Source organism: Pristiophorus japonicus, chromosome 1 (assembly GCF_044704955.1).
Source record: "Pristiophorus japonicus isolate sPriJap1 chromosome 1, sPriJap1.hap1, whole genome shotgun sequence".
NCBI lineage: Eukaryota > Metazoa > Chordata > Chondrichthyes > Pristiophoridae > Pristiophorus > Pristiophorus japonicus.
The window spans coordinates 352,976,934-353,000,426 of NC_091977.1; the positions used below are offsets into that span (position 1 = coordinate 352,976,934).

General features: G+C 46.2%; 1 protein-coding gene across 6 annotated transcripts in view; it reads left to right on the forward strand.

Moving 5' to 3' along the window:
* enpp2 (ectonucleotide pyrophosphatase/phosphodiesterase 2) overlaps positions 1 to 23,493 on the forward strand; it is a 122,462-nt gene that overhangs the window by 31,117 nt on the left and 67,852 nt on the right. For all 6 annotated transcript variants that reach the window (XM_070890597.1, XM_070890591.1, XM_070890616.1 and 3 more), the window contains 3 exons: positions 2,866 to 2,938; positions 12,054 to 12,162; positions 21,830 to 21,955. In XM_070890597.1, coding sequence (XP_070746698.1) covers positions 2,866 to 2,938; positions 12,054 to 12,162; positions 21,830 to 21,955 — 308 coding nt within the window. The remainder of the gene's footprint in view (positions 1 to 2,865; positions 2,939 to 12,053; positions 12,163 to 21,829; positions 21,956 to 23,493) is intronic.

Genomic DNA, 23,493 nt, shown 5'->3' on the forward strand with positions numbered 1-23,493 from the left:
GAAAGCAGTGAAGGGATCGGACCAAGTCAGCATGGATTTATGAAAGGGAAATCGTGCTTGACAAATCTTCTGGAATTTTTTGAGGATGTAACTAGTAGAGTGGACCAGTGGATGTGGTGTATTTGGACTTTCAAAAGGCTTTTGACAAGGTCCCACACAAGAGATTGGTGTGCAGAATTAAAGCACATGGTATTGGGGGTAATGTACTGACGTGGATAGAGAACTGGTTGTTCAGACAGGAAGCAGAGAGTCGGGATAAACGGGTCCTTTTCAGAATGGCAGGCAGTGACTAGTGGAGTGCCACAGGGCTCAGTGCTGGGACCCCAGCTATTTATAATACACATTAATGATTTAGATGAAGGAATTGAGTGCAATATCTCCAAATTTGCAGATGACACTAAGCTGGATGGTGGTGTGAGCTGTGAGGAGGAAGCTAAGAGGCTGTAGGGTGACTTGGACAGGTTAGGTGAGTGGGTAAATGCATGGCAGATGCAGTATAATGTGGATAAATGTGAGGTTATCTACTTTGGGGACAAAAACGCAAAGGCAAAATATTATCTGAATGGTGGCAGATTAGGAAAAGGGGAGTTGCAACGAGACCTGGATGTCGTGGTATCAGTCATTGAAAGTTGGCATGCAGGTACAGCAGGCGGTGAAGCCGGCAAATGTTGGCCTTCATAGCTAGGGGATTTGAGTATAGGAGCAGGGATGTCTTACTGCGGTTGTACAGGGCATTGGTGAGGCCTCACCTGGAATATTGTGTTCAGTTTTGGTCTCCTAATCTGAGGAAGGACATTCTTGCTATTGAGGGAGTGCAGCGAAGGTTCACCAGACTGATTCCTGGGATGGCAGGACTGACATATGAGGACAGACTGGATCAACTGGGCCTGTATTCACTGGTGTTTAGAAGGATGAGAGGGGATCTCATAGAAACATATAAAATTCTGACAGGACTGGACAGGTTAGATGCAGGAAGAATGTTCCCGAAGTTGGGGAAGTCCAGAACCAGAGGACACAGTCTAAGGATAAGGGGTAAGCCATTTAGGACTGAGATGAGGAGAAACTTCTTCACTTAGAGAGTTGTTAACCTGTGGAATTCCCTACCGCAGAGAGATGTTGATGCCAGTTCATTGGATGTATTCAAGGGGGAGTTAGATATGGCCCTTACAGCTAAAGGGATCAAGGGGTATGGAGAGAAAGCAGGAAAGGGGTACTGAGGTGAATGATCTGCCATGATCTTAATGAATGGTGATGCAGGCTCGAAGGGCTGAATGGCCTACTCCTGCCGCTATTTTTTATGTTTCCATTTAGTACCCAGTCCTGCCTTTTTTTGAGCCAGGTCTCCGTTATCACCTCAACATCATATTCCTATGTGTCTATTTGTGCCTGCAACTCATCAACCTTATTTACCACACTTCGTGCATTCACACACATGTACCGTAAACCTATCTTAGACCTTCTTGTATTCTCGCTTAGTCTGACCCCACCTAATACCGTACTATTTCTTACTCTAGTGCTATCTCCCAATGCTTTGTGCACCTTGTTTCTCCTTTATAATGCTAAATCCTGGTGCCCATCCCCCTGCCAAATTAGTTTAAACCCTCCAAAAATATCGAAATATGAGGTGGATAGAGTACAGCATAAATATGTTCCTGTAAGGTGAACGGGGAATGCATCAAAGGATACAGAGATTAAAACTGAACTGAAACTTAGAATGGAAGTATATAAGATTATGGCTAATAACATTAAACAAAATCATGAGGAATGTAGCAAGTGTAGTGGGGAGTTGAAAAGGAAGTTTTGAAGGTTAAAAAGATATGTGAAAAAAGGCTAGCAGATAATACAAAAGGAAATAGTCAGGTATAAGGAAGGACTTGAGAAACTGGGACCATTTCTACTGAAGCAAAAAAGGCTAAAAGGAGATTTTTAAATTAAAACTATGAAGGATTTTGATAGCATGAATAAGAAAAGATTTTTTCTCTGGTTGGGGAGTCCGTAACGAAGTTTCATCAATTTAAAATTATTACTGGGAGAGTGAGGAGCGAGTTTAGGATAATTTCTTTATTGAAGTATTGAAGTATGGAATGTTTTGTCACAAGGAATGGTTGAGGCAGACATCATTGCACCTTTGAGGGAAAATTGGGTAAATGTTTGAAGCAGAGGAAGATATGTGGCTAAAAGGAGCAGGCACGCCAGTTGGATTTGTTTTGGATTGCTCTGGCGAACAGCCCGCACAGACACGATGAGCTGGAAGGCCTCTTTCTGTCCTGTAGCGTCTTTTTGGTTCAACAGTTCTTTGTACAACCAGTTATAGCTTTGTACAACCAATTATTGAAATTAACATGCTTTTTGTCACCATCTCTTTTTGATCACTTAACTGTTGTCAGTTCTCATAAAGTGGAAATGTTGATAACTCACCGAGCTTACCATGCTGCTGACATCAGTGTTGGTGCAGTAAACAATGCCAATAATAGCAGATCAGACTTGGCCTTGGAGGTGTCCCGAAGACTGAGCAGTACAACTAATCTGTAAAAAAGTGAAACAGTTCTGCACTGCTTGGCCTGTCCAGGATTTCCTCAGCCTGAAAATCCGAGGAATTTACTAAATTTATCTCAATTCAAAGAAATATGTGAGCTTACATGCTTTTTTTCTCTGAGGTGCGGACAGAAAGCTAAGATAGAATGTGGATAAGAGATCCATAGCTGGATAATTGAGATGAATGGAAATTGAAATATCCAACCAACAACTTCCTCAGTCAAAATATTTGGCAGAAACTCCTCCAGTAAAGAAAGTAGAACCAGATTTTCCTGAGTGTCTAATTCGACAATCAAAAATATTCAATCTTAACAATTGCTTCAATTTTAGGCCCTATATCTATGCCTTCTACTCGGAGCAGCCAGATGGTTTCGGTCACAGATATGGACCATTCAGCTCAGAGGTTAGTAAAGCATGTTAGTATGAAGCTGGAGCACCGATAGAATCTAACCTTTCCATATGTGCAACACCTCTCGCTGGTGCTGCAGAAGTTAACTGTTAATGTCAACCAGATGTTGTTCTTTTTTTTGAAAAAAGCCATTTTGTTCTTGCTTGTTCTTTGGTAGGTTTCCAAAGGTCCAGATTGGGAAAAAAGATAATAAGCTGAACTAAATACAGAAAGTTCTGAAGATTTCTGAACATGTGTGTCAGTTTGAGAATGAGCTAACGATAATGCAATCATGGTTCTGAATGTGCGAAAATAACTTAAAAAAAATTTAATCGCCTATATAATACAATATACGGCTCCTCTTACGACTAAATATTGTGCTGCATTTTTGCAACATATTTGATGGATCTTGCTTTATTTATTGTTTACCAGGCCAAGAAGGACTTCACATTCCGTTTAACTGGGGATAGTAGGGCTTCATACTGCTTTATAGTAGATGGAGATTTTCAACTGGCGGCCGCCCATTTCTCTCCTGAAACAGGCAGCCAGCAATTGAAAATGGGGGTAGGGAAGGCTCTTCAGCCAGCTCATTGGAGCTCAAGACTCACTTGATGCGATTTTCAGGTGAACCTTTTTTTCCTTAAAAAAAAATGTTATAAAAAATTGAAGTGGCTCGCTCCTGATCGAATTAGCCTTACTTCTACATTTTCTAAGATTGGATGTGAATGAAAGAAAAAAAAAACTTGTATTTACATCGCACCATTCATGTCCTCAGGATGTCCCAAGTAACTTCACAACCAATGGAGTACTTTTGAAGTGTAGACAACTGTTGGAGGCAATTTGTGCACAACAAGATCCCATAAATAGCAATGAGGTAAATGACCAGAGAATGAAGTGTTGATTGAGGGATAAACATTGACCAGGCCACCAAGAGAACTTTATGCTCTTCTTTGAATATGCTATGGGATCTTTTCCATCCACCTCAGAGAGCAAACAGGGAGTGCGGTGTAAAATGGGTTGTCTATTCGCTATGAGCCTGTTTTCCACTACTGACCATCACCAATTTCACCCTCTGGTTCTTTCTTTTGCTTTTTTCAAATCATTGATGCTACCAGCTTTAATTTCTGTTGTTAAAGTGAAGTTGAATTATTTGGTGTTTGTACACTGCTGTTTTGTGGAGTGAAGAACAAGCCAATGTTAGAATATAGTTAAAGTAGCAAAATACTGTGGATGCTGGAATCTGAAACAAAAACAGAAAATGCTGGAAACACTCAGTCATGTATTCAACTGTCATTGTAACCCATGTATAAGCTGACCTAAGTTGTACACCTTGAGAACACTGACCACAGGGGGCGAACTTGTGGGAGACACTCCTAACCTGGACTTTCCGGTATAAAAGGGGAAGCTCCACCCACTGTCTGTCTCTTGAGGTCTTGGTAATAAAGGTAACTGGTCACAGAGTGATCTTTTCTCAAATATGGGCCTCGTGTGCATTTATACTGTTTAGTAAGGACATATTATTGGCGACGAGAAACTGGGATTTAAACCACGCGAGCATGGCCACTAGCAGCACAGAAGAGAGGTACTGTGTTGGTGATGATTGGGACGACTTTATTGAGAGACTCCAGCAAAGTTTTGTCACTAAGGAATGGTTGGGACAGGATTTGGCCGACAAATGCAGGGCTCATCTCCTGACGGTTTGTGGATCCAGAACGTACTCCCTGATGAAGGACCTTCTTGCGCCAGAGAAGCCGGCGGACAAGACGTTCGAAGAGATTACCAAGGTACCAAGATAAAGAAAGACTTGGATTTGTAAGTTGATCGGGGAACACCTTAGACCGGCGAGCAGATGCACATGGTGAGACACCGGTTTTACACGTACCAGCGGCGAGAAGGGCAAAGCGTTCCAGACTTCATGGCAGATCTCTGGCGACTGGCGAGCCTATGTAAGTTCCCAGTTACATGCAGAGCGGAGATGCTGCGAGACTTTTTTATTGAGGGCATCAGGCACGCTGGGGATTCAGGAAACTGATTGAGACCAATGACTTGACCTTGGAAGCGGCGGCTATGATAGCCCAGACAATTATCTCAGGGGAGGAAGAGACCAGAATAATGTATGACAAAAATCTTGGCTCAAATGCGGCAAACGACCAGGGAGTCAACATTGTTAACGCGGCACACAGTTCTCTCGGCAGGCAAGGGCAATCGGACAGCCCCAGCATGCAGTCGAACCTAAAGGGGGAATTCAACAGAGACAATGGCTAACTGAACGGTAATTCATGCCATCGCAATGGACAATGCGGCCAGTAATGGTGCCATCAACACCTGTTAATGGTGCGCTTAAGGAGAGTTACAGAGACAGTCAGAGACGATCGACTGGTAATGGACCTTTTGTTTCCAACAATGGGGCCTCTAGCTCATGCTGGAGGTGTGGAGGCAAACACCCAGTCAGAGCTTGCAGGGGTATCAGCAATATACCTGCAGAAATTGCAACGTCAGCGGTCACTTGGCGCGTATGTGCAGGAAGCCTGCAGCCAGGTTGATGTACGAGGACGGGCCCGATGTAAGCCCTACGAGGCCAAATGAATACTGGGGGAAAATCGCTGGAAGCTGAAGTTCAGCGAGTTTATGTGGAGCACATATAAAGTTCATATCCCGGGACGCCACCGATAATGATGAAAGTGCTCCTCAATGGCATCCCAGTATTAATGGAGCTGGACACGGGGGCCAGCCAGTCCCTGATGAGTATCAAACAATTCGAAAGGTTGTGGGTGTCCAAGGCCAGGAGGCCAAAATTATTGCCGATTGACGCACTGCTGCGGACATATACAAAGGAGATCATTCCGGTGCTAGGCAGCACCACGGTAGTCGTGTCCCACAAAGATTCGGAGAACAGGTTGTCACTCTGGATTGTCCCGGGGGACAGTCCCGCACTACTGGGGAGGAGTTGGCTTGCTGTCATGAACTGGAAATGGGGCAATGTCAATGCAATTTCTTCTGTGGAGCGAGTATCATGCTCACAGGTCCTGGACAAATTTGACTCACTATTTCAACCCGGCATCGGCACTTTCATGGAGGCCAAGGTAGTGATTCACATAAACCCGGACGCCAGGCCAGTACACCACAAGGCCAGAGCGGTGCCGTACATGTAGCGGGAAAAGATAGAAGGCGAACTGGACCGCCTGCTGAGGGAAGGCATCATCTTGCCAGTCGAATTCAGTGACTGGGCGAGCCCGATCGTGCCGGTGCTCAAGGCTGATGGGTCGGTCAGGATATGTGGCGATTACAAGGCCACCATCAATCGGGTGTCACTCCAAGACCAGTACCCACTACCGAGAGCGGAGGGCCTCTTTGCGATGCTATCCGCTATATGGCAAACATTTTTTCAAAATTGGACCTGACCTCAGCTTACATGACCCAGGAGCTGGCGAGTGAGTCGAAGAAGCTGACCACCATCACGGCACACAAGGGGTTGTTTGAGTATAACAGATGTCTGTTCGGGATTCGTTCGGCCGCTGCGATCTTTCAGTGAAATATGGAAAGCCTCCTCAAGTCAATTCCAAGGACGGTGGTTTTTCAAGACGACATCCTCATCACGTGTCACGATACTGAAGAACACCTCCACAACTTGGAGGAGGTGCTACACAGACTGGACCGGGTAGGACTGCGACTGAAAAAGGAAAAGTGCGTCTTCTTAGCTCCAGAGGTAGAATTCCTGGGGAGGAGGGTAGCAGCAGATGGGATCAGGCCTACTGCGTCCAAAACAGAAGCGATCCAGAGAGCACCCAGACCCCGTAACACAACGGAGCTGCGTTCGTTCCTGGGGCTCCTGAACTATTTTGGCAACTTTCTTCCCAAATTGAGCACGCTGTTAGAGCCGCTACACGTGCTCTTACGCAAAAGTCGCGAATGGGTCTGGGGGGACAGCCAGGAAAGAGCTTTTGATAGAGCACGCAATTTGTTATGCTCCAACAAACTGTTAACGTTATATGACCCATGTAAAAAACTAGTTTTAACGTGTGATGCATCGTCCCATGGGGTCGGGTGTGTGTTGCAGCATGTGAATGCCAATGGTCAGTTACGGCCGGTAGCTTATGCCTCCAGAAGACTGTCCCGGGCAGAAAGGGACTACGGGATTGTAGAAAAGGAAGCGCTAGCATGTGTATATGCAGTAAAAAAAATGCACCAGTACCTGTTTGGCAGGAAATTTGAGTTGGAGACAGATCACAAACCCCTAACGTCTCTTTTGGCCGACAACAAGGCCATAAATGCGAATGCATCAGCCTGCCACCAGAGGTGGGCACTTATGTTAGCCGCCTATGACTACACAATTCGGCACAGACCGGGCACTGAAAACTGTGCCGATGCCCTCAGCAGGCTACCACTAGCCACCACCGAGGGGGCAGCTGAGCATGATGCTGAGATGGTCATGGCTGTTGAAGCTTTCGAAAGCGAAGGCTCACCTGTGACAGCCTGTCAGATTAAAGTCTGGACAAATAAAGATCGCTTCTGTCTTTAGTTAAGAAATGTGTCCTGAATGGGGACTGGGCAGCCACATACGGGGCATACCCTGAGGAGTTTAAACCGTTTCATAGGCGCAAGGATGAACTCTCGATTCAGGCCGATTGCCTACTGTGGGGAAACCGAGTAGTCAAGCCCCAGAAGGGCAGAGCGGTTTTATCAGAGAACTTCACAATGCGTACCCAGGCATTGTCATGATGAAGGCAATTGCCAGGTCACACATTTGGTGGCAGACCTGGAACTTTGTGTTCGCAGGTGCAACACGTGTGCTCAGCTGGGCAACGCACCCAGGGAAGCCCCCCTTAGCCCCTGGTCCTGGCCCGCCAAGCCATGGTCACGCACCCATGTGGACTACGCAGGTCCTTTCATGGGAAAAATGTTTTTGGTTGTAGTAGACGCCTACTCCAAATGGATTGAGTATCCATTGTAAATTCAAGCACATCCTCTGCCACGGTAGAAAGTCTACGGGCAATGTTCGCTGCCCATGGTCTACCGGACGTCTTGGTCAGCGACAATAGCCCGTGCTTCACAAGCACTGAATTCCAGGACTTCATGGCAGGCAATGGAATTGACCATGTCAGAACGGCACCGTTCAAGCTGGCCTCAAACGACCAGGCGGAACGAGCAGTGCAGATAATCAAACAGGGGATGCTCAGAATCCAAGGGGGTTCCCTACAAAGCTGCTTATCACGCCTCCTGTTGGCCAATAGATCCCGACGACACTCGTTCACAGGGGTTCCACCAGCAGAGCTGCTAATGAAAAGGACGCTCAAAACCAGGTGATCCCTTATACACCCTACTATGAAAGAAATTGTTGAGAGCAGGCATCAGTCACAATGTGACTACCATGACAGGAATGCGAGGGCGCGATGTCAATGAACCTGTTTTTGTCCTTAATTACGCTGCAGGGCCCAAATGGCTTGCAGGCACTGTGATTGCCAAAGAGGGGAATAGGGTTTTGGCAAGTAAACTTACCAATGGACAAATCTGCTGCAAACACGTGGATCAAACTAAAAGGAGGTTCAGCAACCCCATAGAAGAAGCAGAGGAAGAACATGACATAGAGTTTACTCCACCACAGGTGACCGAACACCGGAACCAAGTGGAGGAGAGCCTAGACACTGTGGGCAGTCCGGACAGGCCTGAGGCACCGCAAACAGCAGACACTCAGGCCAGCGCCCAACAACTGGAGCCCCAACTGAGGCGCTCTACAAGGGAACGTAAACCACCAGAGAGACTTAACCTGTGATCCCAATAAGACTTTGGGGGGGGAGGTGATGTCATGTATTCAACTGTCATTGTAACCCATGTATAAGCTGATCTAAGTTGTACACCTTGAGAACACTGACCACAGGGGGCGAACTTGTGGGAGACACTCCTAACCTGGACTTTCCGGTATAAAAGAGGAAGCTCCACCCACCATCTGTCTCTTGAGGTCTTGGTAAGAATGGTAACTGGTCACAGAGTGATCTTCTCTCAAGTATGGGCCTCGTGTGCATTTACACTGTATAGTAAGGACATATTACACTTAGCAGGCCAGGCAGCATCCGTGGTGAGAGAAGCAGTTAACGTTTCAGATCTAAAACCCTCCGCTGCCTGGCCTGCTGTGTGTTTCCAGCATTTTCTGTTTTTGGTTATAATATAGTTAGGTTGACTTGACCCAGAATTGGAAGTTATCTGAGAACCACTGTGTAAAATATAAACTTGTTGAAATAATCATCATCATCATAGGCAGTCCCTCAAAATTGAGGAAGACTTGCTTCCACTCTAAAAGTGAGCTCTCAGGTGACTGTACAGTCCAATGTGGAAATTACAGCCTCTGTGACAGGTGGGGCCGACAGTGGTTGAAGGAAAAGGTGGGTTGGGAGCCTGGTTTGACGCACGCTCCTTCCGCTGTCTGTGCTTGGTTTCTACATGCTCTTGGCGATGAGATTCGAGGTGCTCAGCGCCCTTCCAGATGCTCTTTCTCCACTTTGGGCTGTCTTGGGCCAGGGATTCCCAGGTGCCAGTGGGGATGTTGCACTTTATCATGGAAGCTTTGAGGGTGTCCTTGAAGCATTTCCTCTGCCCATCTGGGGCTCGCTTGCCATGTAGGAGTTCCGAGTAGAGCACTTGCTTCGGGAGTCTTGTGTTGGGCACGCGGACGATGTGGCCTGCCCAACAGAGATGGTCAAGTGTGGTCAGTGCTTCGATGCTGGGAACGTTGACCTGAGAGAGAACACTGACGTTGGTGCGTCTATCCTCCAAGTGGATTTGTAGGCTTTGAGGTGTCTGCTGTATATAGTCCACATCATTGAGCCATATAGGAGGGCAGGTATCATTACTGCTCTGTGGACCATACCTTCACTGAGGCGTATGAAAGCTTCGGCCTTACGCTAAACATCCGTAAGACAAAGGTGTTCCACCAACCTGACCCCGCCACACAGCACTGCCCCCCAGTCAACAAAATCCACGGCTCAGTCTTGGACAACGTGGACCATTTTCCATAGCTCGGGAGCCTACTATCAGCAAGGGCAGACATCGATGATGAGGTCCAACACCACCTCCAGAGTGCCAGCGCAGCCTTCGGTCGCTTGAGAAAGAGAGTGTTTGAAGACCAGCACCTTAAATCTGGCACCAAGCTTATGGTTGAAATAATAACAGTATTCCATTTACATAGCACCTTCTCCTGCCAAAACATCTCAAAGTGATTGCACAAATTTATTCATTTTGAAGTGGGGTGACTGTCATGCAGACAAATGGTGGCCATTTGTGCCAGCAGTTGTCTCACAAACAGCAATGAAATGAATAAGCTGTTAATCGTTTTTTGGTGGTATTGAGTGAGAGAAGAATGTTGCCCATGACCGTGGGACAACGACCTACTCTGCTTTGAACAGTAGGGTTGCCAACTGTTTGGGATTGCCCTAGAGTCTCTAGGAATTGAAGATGAACCTTCTGGATGCTGCTGCGAGTAACTCGGGAGCAAAATCCTAGGGGCATTAAAACAAAGCTTCAATCTCTTCGAACACTTTCATTTATTAGTTCTAAGAATATTGGATATCGGCTGTTTTACTGGGCAGGGCAGTTGGAGTGAGCAGGTCATGTAATGAAATCTCCAGCATTGGTAACTCTATTGAACACGGATATCAAATCTTTAACATTAGCATGAATCACCAGAGCAGACAGGTTAAAATCTCATTCAAAGGAATTATTGTTAATAATATAAAGAAACTAGCGCACTTCAATATCAATAATTGATTGTTTATCACGAATTAAACATTTTATGGCTTTCAAAGTTGCCATTAAATTCAGTGCAGCTGCAGTATATATGAGTACATTTTATCATTTAGTGCTGGTGGTGTAGAGTTTTGTGTGATGGGAGTGCATATTGAAAATTCAGGTGAGCCTGATTCACGGCTTGCAAGATTCTCTGTTCATTAGAATTGGTACTTTTCGTATTCAGTAGTTCAGCTCAGTTGTTGGAGAAGATGGAAAAGATTTGTTCTGTCCCAATGGGCTGCATTTTCACATAAAAATATGAAAGGAGATACCATACATTAAAGGAACTATGATTTTCGGTTCTGCTCATTTTGGAGCGGTAACGGCGGCGGGGCGGTAAAGGTTGTGCCCAGGAACAGTTTGTGCCTCAGTCAGTAAAATTAATCAGCTGGGCCCTGAGTGTGGGGCAGAGCACTAAGGGAGGCTAGGCCGGCTGAGCAACTGAAAATCCTGACTTAAACAGTCAGCCTCGGAGTGCTGTGAGAGAGGCCTGGGGGGACAAAAAAACCTGAAAAAAACCCCCACCAAAAACATTCCCAATAAATAACTCACGCCATCACAACATAAATCGCAAGAAAAAAAAAACAATCCCATTTACCTGAGGTGGACATTACTTGGCTCACTGCAGCTGCGACAGCTCGGATCGCCAGCTTTCACAGGTGGTCCCAGCAGGGTGCTCCACGGACCGCTACGGATTGGGCAGCAGCCAAAAATCAAACCGGTGTCACAACCAGGGGCGTTGCATACTGGCTCGCCTCTTCCGGGCGGTAATGCTCTGCGCCCTATCGAGACCAGCACCTAAAGTCCCGGAGGGGCACTGGAAGCTGGCCGTCCGCCCGGAAGTACTTACCGCCGCCATTGCCGTCCCTCTGGGGCACTAAAATATGCCTTTTTTCTATCCTTATAATTGTAGTATTAATAATTCTTGCAACAGGACTCCAAAATTCAAGTTTATGACTCCTTTAAAATCTCCAGGGTACAATAAGTTAAGTTATTTTTCAGCAAGTTTTTTGTCCACTTCCCCTCTTTGGTTCCAGACCAAACAGTGCACTTTGGGCAAAACTAATGAGAAACGCAAAGGCAAGAAATATGATGAATTTGTACCACAATGTTGCTTTAAGCTTATAGTTGCATTTAGCATGTTTAAAAGTCTGCTTGTTTAAAATGGATGATGAATGTATTTTGGTAAAAAGTAAGAACAATCAGTGAAACTTTATTGACGGTTATATAAGAGTAAAATGATCTTGTATTAAAGTAGTGAATTGGCTGATGATGTAGCCTTATGAAGTAAATAAAATAAAGCAAATGGTTTCTTTTAGCAGTTTTACTTTGTTTCTGTATAAATGTTTAGGTGACTGATGCGCTTCGAACAACAGACAGAATTGTAGGGCAGCTGATGGATGGACTCAAACAAATGAGGCTGCACCGTTGTGTCAACATCATCTTTCTTGGAGACCATGGTAAGATGTTCAGTTGGACTTTTGGATGCTGATATTCTTCTTTATCCCCAAAATGGAAGAGATGCTGATTCTTTTTGTTGCAATTAATGAACTAATGAATTAAAATGAATAATCAAATTACAGCAAGAAACATTCTTGAAACGTATGTTTCCTGAGATTGCAGTTTCATTAGTAGTTTAAAAAAAATAGAAACTGCCAATCATGAGGTACCTGCAATAATGATCTTTTAACACTTCTCAAGCAGCCAATGAGTCACTTGATTTGTTACAGTGTGGAGTGCATAGTTGTACTCGAGAATAAGTCAGTAGCAACAGAGTAAATCTAATTTCAGTGATGGTACCCACTTCAAGTTCTCGTTAGCTCTGTAACAGATCTTTGCAACAATTCTTTTTGGTGTGGGATAATGGTCCACCAAGTATGTGAACAATGTGACCTGCACGGGAGAGTGTAGTCGAGATGGTGAATGTGTCAAAAAACAAAAGGGTGTTGGCAAAACTGGGGAAAACCAAAGTTACATGATTGAAGAAAGAGCACAAACATAAGGTTTGAATATCACTGTAAAGTAACAGCACACAATATATATGTGCATGATGGAAAGTTTTCATATGCAAAAAAGCTATTCATGCAGAGGTACATTAACTAGAATGTAAGATATTAGATGCAAGTTTATACAAATTGCATTATAACATGCTGTGGTGAAAGAGAAAATATACTGCAAGTAGCAATTATCCAAGGATAAAATTTCAGTTCTTACAGCATTTAAAGCCAAAGTTGACATGTAATCAGAAGGTGTATGATGATGCAGGTAGAGGATTCAAATACCATAAATCACTGGTCTGTTATGCGTAAGCTATTATCCAGCTATTTGAGAAGGAGAGCTTGGAAAACGTAGGGACAACGCAGAACCTGTAGTGCGCTCAGATCAGTGGGCATGGTGAGGAGGTGCCCTCCAGCAGTAGCATGTATACAGCTGGCAGTTCTGTGTCATCACAATCCCTACACATGTAACAGCAGGCACTTCCTTGCAACACAGCAAAGGACCTCTTGCAAGTATTTACACTGTTATATATGTATACCATAGATACACTCTCTGTGTAGTCACTGTATAGTTGCATAAGATGGAGACTTGTTTACCGGAGGTACTATCAACAAGGTTCACACTGTATACATTATGCTGGCACCACTAGAGGGCGCAACTGGTGGAGGCCCTGAGGTTACCTGTACACCACAGGTACCCAGGTGTAAAAGGGAGTCCACCATGTGGTATCCTCACTCTGGAGTTATATTAAATGGACTAAGGTCACTACAGTTCAAGTACAATACTTTGCCTCGTGGAGTCATTATCAGAGAATCTAAAGACATAACAATTGGTGATGAGGATGGGATGATTGGGACGACTTTGTGGAGCGGCTCGACCATTTCTTCACAACAAACGACCTGGCAGGCGATGATCCGGCCACACTAGCTGATAAGTGCAGAGCTATCCTGCTCACCAGTTGTGGGCCCACCGTCTGTGGCCTCGTCAGGGGCTTGTTAGCACCAGCGAAGACAACGGCTAAGACGTACGAGGAGCTTGTAACACTGATGCAAGAACAACTCAAGCCCAAAGAGAGCATCCTCACAGCCAGACACCAGTTTTACACCCACCAACGAACCGAAGGCCAGGAAATCGCAAAATATGCTGCAGACCTCAAAAAGCTTGTGGCACCGTGTGATTTTGGCAAACACCTCACCGAAGTGCTGCGGGATATCTTTGTCATCGGAATCGGCCATGAGGGCCTTCTTCACAGGCTACTATCTATGGATACCACAGTCACACTGCAGAAGGCCATCACCATGATCTAGGCATTCGTGACCTCGACCTGCGGCTCTAGGCGGATGACTCATCCTCAGGACTCAAACCCGGCAAGTACTGTATACAGACTGGTGCCTTTTAGAGGCTGGACTGTAGAACGTGAATCTCTTCAGGGGAGAGAGAACAGCCTCCGAGTCCCTTAACTCTGAGTCCGCCGAGGGGGGCTAATCGGTTAGCACCATGCTGGCGTTGCAGAGGAAATCGCAGGGCTCACCAGTGCCATTTTAAAGACTGTGTGCAAAGGGTGCAGCACAAAGGGCCACCTCCAGCGAATGTGTAAAAGAAATAGGACTCACCGTGTTGAAGAAGAGTCTGCAGGGGGCCATGAATCCAGCGCAGATTATGAAGAAGTGATCAGAGAAGCAGCTCAGCCCCACGATGAGGTGTACGGAATGTTTACCTGCACCACAGAATGTTCCCAGTTGAGAATGGAAGTCAAGATAAATGGCGTTCCAGTCTTCATGGAGGTGGACACGGGGGCGAGCCAGTCAATAATGAATTAAGAAGCCTTTGAGAGTCTATGGGACAATCAAACTGAACGACCCAAGTTGGTCCCAGTTCAGGCAAAGCTGCACACCTACACCAATGAACTTATCCCAGTTGTTGGTAGTGCGAATGTAAAGGTACTCCATGATAGCGCGGTGCACAAGTTACCTCTATGGATTGTTGCAGGTGATGGACCAACGCTACTCGGAAGAAGGTGGATGGAAAAGATCCATTGGAGCTGGGAAGATTTCATCCCTCCAGCGATCGACATCCCCTGCGCCCAGAGGCAAAGCAAGCCCCCACCTGAGGTTGGACCCGGCACCAGAGAGCAGACCAGCACAGCACCCAAGGTACAGATCACTCAGCACGACTGCGTGGAGATGATCCAGCTGAGACGACCTGAACGCACCTTCCAGGCTCCAGTGGCAGGACTCCGGAGGAAGAAAATTGGATCCAAAGGCGACTTCCCAGCTTCGGTGGCAGAACCTGGGGAGAAGTGGATCACAGCAGCCGACATCGTGGATGGAAGAAAGATGGTGCCCAAACCACGAGGTGAAGCGCTGAAGGAAAAGATGGCGGCGGCCAGACCATGAGGTGCAGCGCTGATGGAGCAACACGTGGTACCAAGTGAAGAAGAGGATTGGGGTAATGAAAGCAAGGCTCTCTTAAAGGAGGCCAGCAACCCACCACACTTAAAGGGACAGTCCCACATTGTCAATCAATGTAATAACAACTGTGAGCTAAATGTAAAGCTTGTAATTGATGATCAGAGTTTTATACATGTAATAAGCAAAGAAAAGTCAGGCGATTGCGATCGGAGCTACAGTTTATCTTCAATAAGCAATGAAACGTTGTGCGATGCAGGATTTCAACTGTATTCTGATAATGTAGCGGGCAAACACCCATCGGAAGCACACAGGTCCAGCGGGCTACCCGATGCTGTAGTCTGCGCCCCTGGGACCAGAGTGATGCACACGGAGTGTGGCCACAAGCAGCTAAAATAGACAAGCTGCAGAGCAAGTGATCTCAGGAGGGCAACGGCACCGGTATCGATACCCTGCCCCTGATCGGCTCCACCTCTCAGGCACCCGATGGCACCAACCGCCACGAGCCTGAAAGAGCAAACTGCGCTAAGGCGTAGCCCCCAGACCCCATCGCCACCTAGGCTATACCCAGGAAAGAAGGGTCACCCGCAACGGTTCTCCCAATTGGGACCGGGATCAGCCAGGATCCCAAACCAAATAATGCCTAGGCAAGCGAGTCAGCAGTTCCCTGTGCACTGCTACACGACCGCTCCTCAGGAAGCAGCAGCGACCCGGGGTGCAAGGAGAGGACAGGGAGGTCACAGGCATCTGTGAACCTGCCCGAAGCTAGCAGCAACGGCAAAGGCCCCGAGAGTGGGCAACTCAACCCAACCGGGTTCCCACTGCCAGCACCGGGCAACGCGTCGCCACCAGGCTGCCTGGACACCATCCAGCAGCTCTGGAACTATCTTGTCCTCACGCACTGTGCTGACCCCAGCACTGATCCCAAAGATGTACAATCAATGTATCTCACCAGTCAAATGTACTTGCCTCACAATTGTACCACAAATGTAATGATGTAAATGCAAATTTCCTTTTCTGGACTTGAATGTATATGAATGTATATTAATGTGATGAGCCACTGGCATGATCTACATGCGGCAGGGAAAATGGATGTATGCAGCCATGGACACACACATGGATCACACCCAGAACCCACTGAAGCCCCACTGCATTATCGAACCATCCCAACTAGTAACCACTACCCAACGTTGTGGCAATAAGGACTTGGGGTTAACAGGGAGAGAGCTAAGCCAGAGCACATAGTACAAAGGTATTGGCACAAAAGACTTGGGGGAGAGTGATGTTATATATGTACACTATAGATATATTCTCTGTGTAGTCACTGTATAGTTGCATAAGATGGAGACTTGTTTAAAATAAAACTGCTATAATTAGCAGAAAACATTACTGTTGTAATGTGCTGGTAAGTCAACAAATATAGAAAGTATGCAACAAAAATATAGACTACAGAATTGTTAAGACACTGCAGACTGCTGTCAGTTAGTTTGAAAATTGCTGACTTGTGGCTCCAAAAATGCTAATGAGCAAAACAATAGATCGAATGTTCAATGGTAAGGAAACATCAAGTGGCCTATCCGCTATCGCCGATTTCATGCCCCATTGAAGTTAAAAGTTTAGCTCAATTTCTTAAGTTTTGATTGCTGAGGCAAAATTGCTACTGTTCTACATTCTTCACAGCTGGCTTAACAGCCTTCACTATTATTTATATTGTTAAATGCTCATTGAACTGCTTGAGGTGTGGGAAATGAGTATTATTACGGGTGTATTGAGATTGGCTAGGTTTTTGATAAGTCTAATGAAAACATCCAATGAAAAATGGAGGTGAGATACCATTTAATTTGTTGCCATTTAGTTTTGCAAAAACATTTGGAGATAATAGGGCCGAAATTCAGCCTCCCAGGGCACCTTCAGAGAATGTGCAGAAAAGGCTGTACTCACTGTGTCTCTGATGAATTGGCTAATCACCGGGGCACCGACACAGATGAAGATGTAGCTGCTCTAACCCTGGGAGAGAAGTATGGAATCTTTACCTGCTCCACCGGAAGTTCTCCGTGGATGATGGAAGTGGACATCGACGGGGTCCCAGTCTCCATGGAGATCGACACAGAGGCGAGCCAGTCTGTGATGAGCCAAAACACCGTTGAAATAATTTGGAGGAATCCTGCCACTCGACCAAAACTGTCTCCTCTCCAGGCAAAGCTGCTCACTTACACCAAAGGTAAAATCCAAATCGTTAGCAGTGTAGAGGTCCAGGTCTCCCAGGGCGGCGTTTTGCACAATCTCCCCCTGTGGATTGTAGCCGGCGACGGTCCCATGCTGCTGGGCAGGAATTGGATGAGCCGGGTCCACATCAGGCGAAGTGGTGCTGTGGAAGAAAAGACCACCACAGCCTGCCTGCAGCAAGACCACAGAATGACTGCAGCACCACAAGCATGTGGAAGAAAAGAGCACCACAGCCTGCCTGCAGCAAGACCACAAAATGGCTGCAGCACCACAAGAACGTGGAAGAAAGGAGCATCACAAAATGGCTGCTGCTTGGTAAGCAGCAGACCTGCATTCAAAATGCGAGTCAACATGGAGGAGCATCATGTGACATCGAGCGGCCAATCGGATTTGAAAACTCTCTTAAAGGAGCCCGGTAACCAAAAAAATTTAAAGGGGAAGTTCCAACTGTTTGAGTACACGGACTTTAAAGCTAAAGATGCAATTAAAGGGTGCAAGTATGAAAATGTGTGCAATGTAACCATGAATTGTGATGCTGGTTTAACTAATGTGACTAATGAGATGAATGCAGGCTTCAGTAAGGTTAAGAACAAGTTTATTATGCTTAACAATAATGACAGAGATTGTGAAATGCCTAGGTAACCATGTCTGTTGAAACCAGGACACCCAAAAGTGATGCAAGTGCTTGAATGTATAATGCAGGCTCGACTATGTGTGATCAGAGCCAAGGTGTCATGTATACCGATAGGACACTGCCAAAGGACATTGGGTCCTACAGGGACCATGCTCATGCCAATGGAATCCCCCTGTGGGAGACCCCCAAGTCCAGCAGGCTACCTGACCATGTAGCCTGGACCTTTGGAACGAATGTGATTCCTTGCAGGACATATACACAGGCAGTGGGAGCAGACCCACTACAGGGACAGCGGTCAATGGGCAGCCCAGCCACCACCAATGGCAACTGGCACCAGACCAGCCCTACAACCCCTGGCCACGAGGGCCAACACCAGAAGTATGAGGCCAATACCCTCCAGCTTCCCTGGCAAACCCTGGGATGACCTGATCCTCATCCCCATTGTGGCCCTGCCCACTACCCCACAACTACCCACATCACAGTGTATACACACCACCCACTGCTGCCGTGGCTACCTCCCCGAGGGATCCCACAACAGTGACACCCACTTGGTTTGTGTGTGAGGGAGGGGAAACGTACGAGGCCAGCCTCAAGCACAGGGGTCACACCTGGCAACCACACAACCCTCACCACAACCTCCCATAGCCCACCACTGATCACCTCCCCTGGTCATGACAACTAGGATATGAAAAGTGCTCGGGGGGGAGTATTGTTGTGTATGCATGCCTGTTTACTGTGTGATGTCTGTAACACTGTATGCAACATTGAATGTACCATTGTACTGTACACACCTTACCGGTACACTAGAGGGTGCTGTTGCTGGAGACCCAGGGGTTGCCTGCACACGGCAGGTAACCCAGTATAAAAAGGAACACACAGCTTGTTGTTGGCACTCAGGTGCTGCAAATAAAGGACTGCAAGTCTCGAGAGTTTAAGCACCATACCCTGCCTCGTGGAGTCGTTACTAAAGGTGCCTGCATACACCATAGATGGAATCCCTGCTGAGGCGCTAAAGTATGGCGGAGAGGCGCTGTTGGCGTGGATACATGACCTCATCTCTCTCATCTGGAGGGAGGAGAGCATGCGGGAGATCTGAGAGATGCAGTGATTGTGACCATTTTTAAAAAAGGGGACAAGTCCGACTGCGGCAACTACAGAGGAATCTCCCTGCTATCAACCACTGGGAACGTTGTCGCTCGAGTTCTCCTCAGTTGTCTTCTCCCTGTGACCGAGGACCTCCTCCCGGAATCACAATACGGATTTCGTCCCCTACGGGGCACAACAGACATGATCTTTGCAGCGTGACAGTTGCAGGAAAAATGCAGGGAGCAGCGCCAGCCCTTATACATGGCCTTTTTCGATCTTACAAAGGCCTTTGACATTGTCAACTGTGAGGGTCTATGGAGCATCCTCCTCAGTTTCGGATGCCCCCAAAAATTTGTCAACATCCTTCACCTGCTTCACGATGATATGCAGGCCGTGATCCTTACCAATGGATCTATTACAGACCCAATCCACGTCTGGACTGGGGTCAAACAGGGCTGCGTCATCGCTCCAACCCTCTTCTCAATCTTCCTCGCCGCCATGCTCCACCTCACAATCAACAAACTCCCCGCTAGAGTGGAACTAAACTGTAAAAGCAGTGGGAAGCTGTTTAACCTACGCCGCCTCCAGGCCAGGTCCAAGATCACCCCAACCTCTGTCATTGAGCTGCAGTATGCGGACAACGCCTGCGTCTGTGTACATTCAGAGGCTGAACTCCAGGATATAGTCAATGTATTCACTGAGGCATATGAAAGCATAGGCCTTACGCTTAACATCCGTAAAACAAAGGTCCTCCACCAGCCGCACAGCACTGCCCTCCAATCATCAAGATCCACGGCGCGGCCCTGGACAACGTGGACCATTTCCCATATCTCGGGAGCCTCTTATCAACAAAGGCAGACATTGATGCAGAGATTCAACATCGGCTCCAGTGCGCCAGTGCAGCCTTCGGCCATCTGAGCAAAAGAATGTTTGAAGACCAGGCCCTCAAATCTACCACCAAGCTCATGGTCTACAGGGCTGTAGTAATACCCACCCTCCTGTATGGATCTGAGGCATGGACGATGTATAGAAGGCACCTCAAGTCGCTGGAGATATGTCACCAACGATGTCTCCGCAAAATCCTGCAAATCCCCTGGGAGGACAGGTGCACCAACATCAGTGTCCTCGACCAGGCTAACATCCCCAGTATTGAAGCACTGACCACACTCGATCAGCTTCACTGGGCAGGCCACATAGTTCGCATGCCAGATACAGACTCTCTAAGCAAATACTTTATGCGGAGCTCCTTCATGATAAATGAGCCAAAGGAGGACAGCGGAAACGTTATAAGGACACCCTCAAAGTCTCCCTGGTAAAGTGCGACATCACCACTGACACCTGGGAGACCCTGGCCGAAGACCACCCGAGGTGGAGAAAGTGCATCCGGGAGGGCGTTGAGCTCTTCGAGTCTCAACGCAAAGAGCATGAAGAGGCCAAGCGCAGAGAGCGGAAGGAGCGCGCGGCAAACCAACCTCACCGACCCCTTCCCTCGACGAAGGTCTGTCCCACCTGTAACAGGGTCTGTGGCTCTCGTATTGGACTGTTCAGCCATCAAAGAATTCACTTTGGGAGTGGAAGTAAGTCCTCCTCGATTCCAAGAGACTGCCTATGATGATGATTGATTAAAAACAGCGTAATTTTCTTATCCCTATATAGTTGCACAACAAGTAAAGTATGAGTTAACGTGGGGATTTTATTTAAATAAATAAGTGCAAATTTAAATGTAAGGCCAGTTCAGGTGCCTTTATACAAAAAGAAAGTTAAAACAATATTTTCAGTAGTCTTTGCATTCTCTAATTGAATTCTATATGTAGAATGAATCTCCGGTTGGGTGTTTCTGTTCCTGAATTTCAGTATTAAATGTTTCTCGCTAATTTTATTACAAGAATAAATTTGCACGAGTTGCAGAAATATCAGACAACCTGGCTTTGCTTTTGGAGACCTACTTGGCATCCTCCATTCCCCATCCCATTGCCCATAATAAAAGGGGATGCAATCCAAACAACTACAACACAAGAACATAAATATTAGGAGCAGGAGTAGGCCACACTGCCCCTTGAGCTTGCTTCATTTAATCTTCGACCACTTTCCCGCCCGATCCCCATATTCCTTGATTCCCCTCGAGTCCAAAAATCTATCGATCTTGGCCTTGAATATGCTCAACGTCTAAGCATCCACAGCCCTTTGGGGCAGAGAATTCAAAAGATTCACAACCATCTGAGTGAAGAAATTCCTCCTCATCTCAGTCTTAAATGGCCGACCACTTATCCTGAGATTATGTCCCCTAGTTCTAGACCATCCCCATAGTTCTAGACTCCAGCCAGGTGACACAAACTCTCAGCATCTGCCCTGTCAATTCCCCATAGAAACTTATATGTTTCAATGAGATCACCTCTCATTCTTCTAAACTCCAGAGGGTATAGGCCCAATCTCTCTTCTTAGGACAATCCTTTCATCCCACGATCAATCTAGTGAACCTTCATTGCACTATCTCTAAGGCAAGTAAGGCCAGTAGCAGAACTGAAGCAACATCCTGCTTGCAAACCTCACAGTGGTGCAAGAACCGGCCCAGAATGGACATCCAGTGGCCTGCTTCACAATGCCACAGTCAGTCTGTTCCAGTTCGCTGACGTAAAACCGCGGCAATACACATGGCACACATCTATAGTATATTAATGTATGAATGCAGCATAAACTGACTGAATCTGATAGGCAATTGCATATTAAACTTGAAAAAGAAAAGTAAAATTAATGGTACCTTGATTTATCTTAAAGGAATGGAAGATGCAAGCTGTGAAAAAACTGAATTTTTGAGTAACTACCTCTCTACTGTTGATGACATCCTTTTGTTCCCTGGATCTCTGGGACGTATCCGCTCCAGATACAGTAACAATGCCAGATGTAAGTAAGTTGTAGATGGGTCTGATTTTCTTGTTAATATTTACCTTTGATTTCCAGCATTAGGTATAGAAATTCTGATTCTTCAAACTGGTTTTGTTAATTACTCTTGATTCAAAAGTCAGCTAAGCCCATGATACAACACGAGAGGTACACAATTGGAATTGTGTAGTGTGGCCATTTGTGGGAAAAGTTGTCGTATTACCCAGGGAGGATGGAGTCGAAAAAAACACCTTTCAGTAAATCTGGAAAATGATGAGGTGCAAAGTGTGTCGCTGCAAAGCCTTGTTTTGTTAATATATTCCTAAAGAGAAAAGGAATAGGTCTGAAATGTTCTGTAGTAAAGTCAAACTTTGTTTGGAAGTGGAACATTTTCATTTTTAAAATAAGAATGTTTTGCACTGTTTGCAGAGCTCAGAATATCATAGTTATACAAGCAATATACTAAACGACAAGTGTGGATAGAACTATAATCGACTACACACTTACTATAAATATGATAGCATGTAAAATGTATATATAAAATGTAATTATTTTAAATTTTGTTCAACTTGCTATGTATGAAATGTAAATTTAATTTCTGATTTATAACAGATACTTTACCCAACTTAAACATTTTCACATACTTGATTTGCGCTGTTATATAGGGGGAATTTTGCGTGGTTATATTTCTGGAACAGAGCTTTGCTTGCGTTTAATGCACGTCACAAAATTGAGCTTTATCTCCTCTACCATGCTTGCCACTAGCAAGGCGCCATTTCGGGAGCCACACCTTGCAGAATTACCCCATAATGCACACTTAGTTTTCAGGCCCAATTTTGAATTATACGTGGAAAAGCATCATGGGTTCTGTAGGAAAGTTTTCTTGAAAATTAAATTGGTTCCTAATATATTTGAGAAGCCGCTATCTGGTGGTACTGCCCTTTGTCTTGATCCTAGCCTCTTGAGGGTGTGTATCTCTCTTTGGATGGTAAATACCCTGCCTGAAAATCTGCAGAGGAGGAGGGCAAGTTCCAGCATAAACTCTGAGATGTGCCTGGCTGGGACCTTTGTAATTGGCCTGCCATAGTTTGCGGGGCCAATGCTGGTACCCAGTTTTACACACTGATGCAAGATGCCGGTGGCAATAAAGGTGCATCTATGCCACAAGCTGGACGGCCTTGCCAGTTCCCGGGTGCCTACTTTCCCCAGAGAAGGATCTTCATTGTGCCCCCACAACCCCCTTTCGAAGAGGGCCACATTGAAAATTGTGTTTTTTAATTACCTTTCTCTCCAGGGTTTGGGTCACAATCCTGCCCTGGACCCCTAGGTGAACCCACTTCCACCACTTTCAGGTATGTGTGCCTGATCTTACCAGTTGTCTCTTTGCTGACCCTACACTTGGTCCCTCTGAAGGTTGATAATGCAAGAATTCCTAACATCGGGATGCCCTGGCCCCGACTACTCGGACACTGAAGGCCTTGTTTGGAGCTGGCATAGGCTCCGCCGCCAACAGATTATCGAGAATCCCCAACCTAAGGCTAGGTTGCAACATAACAGCG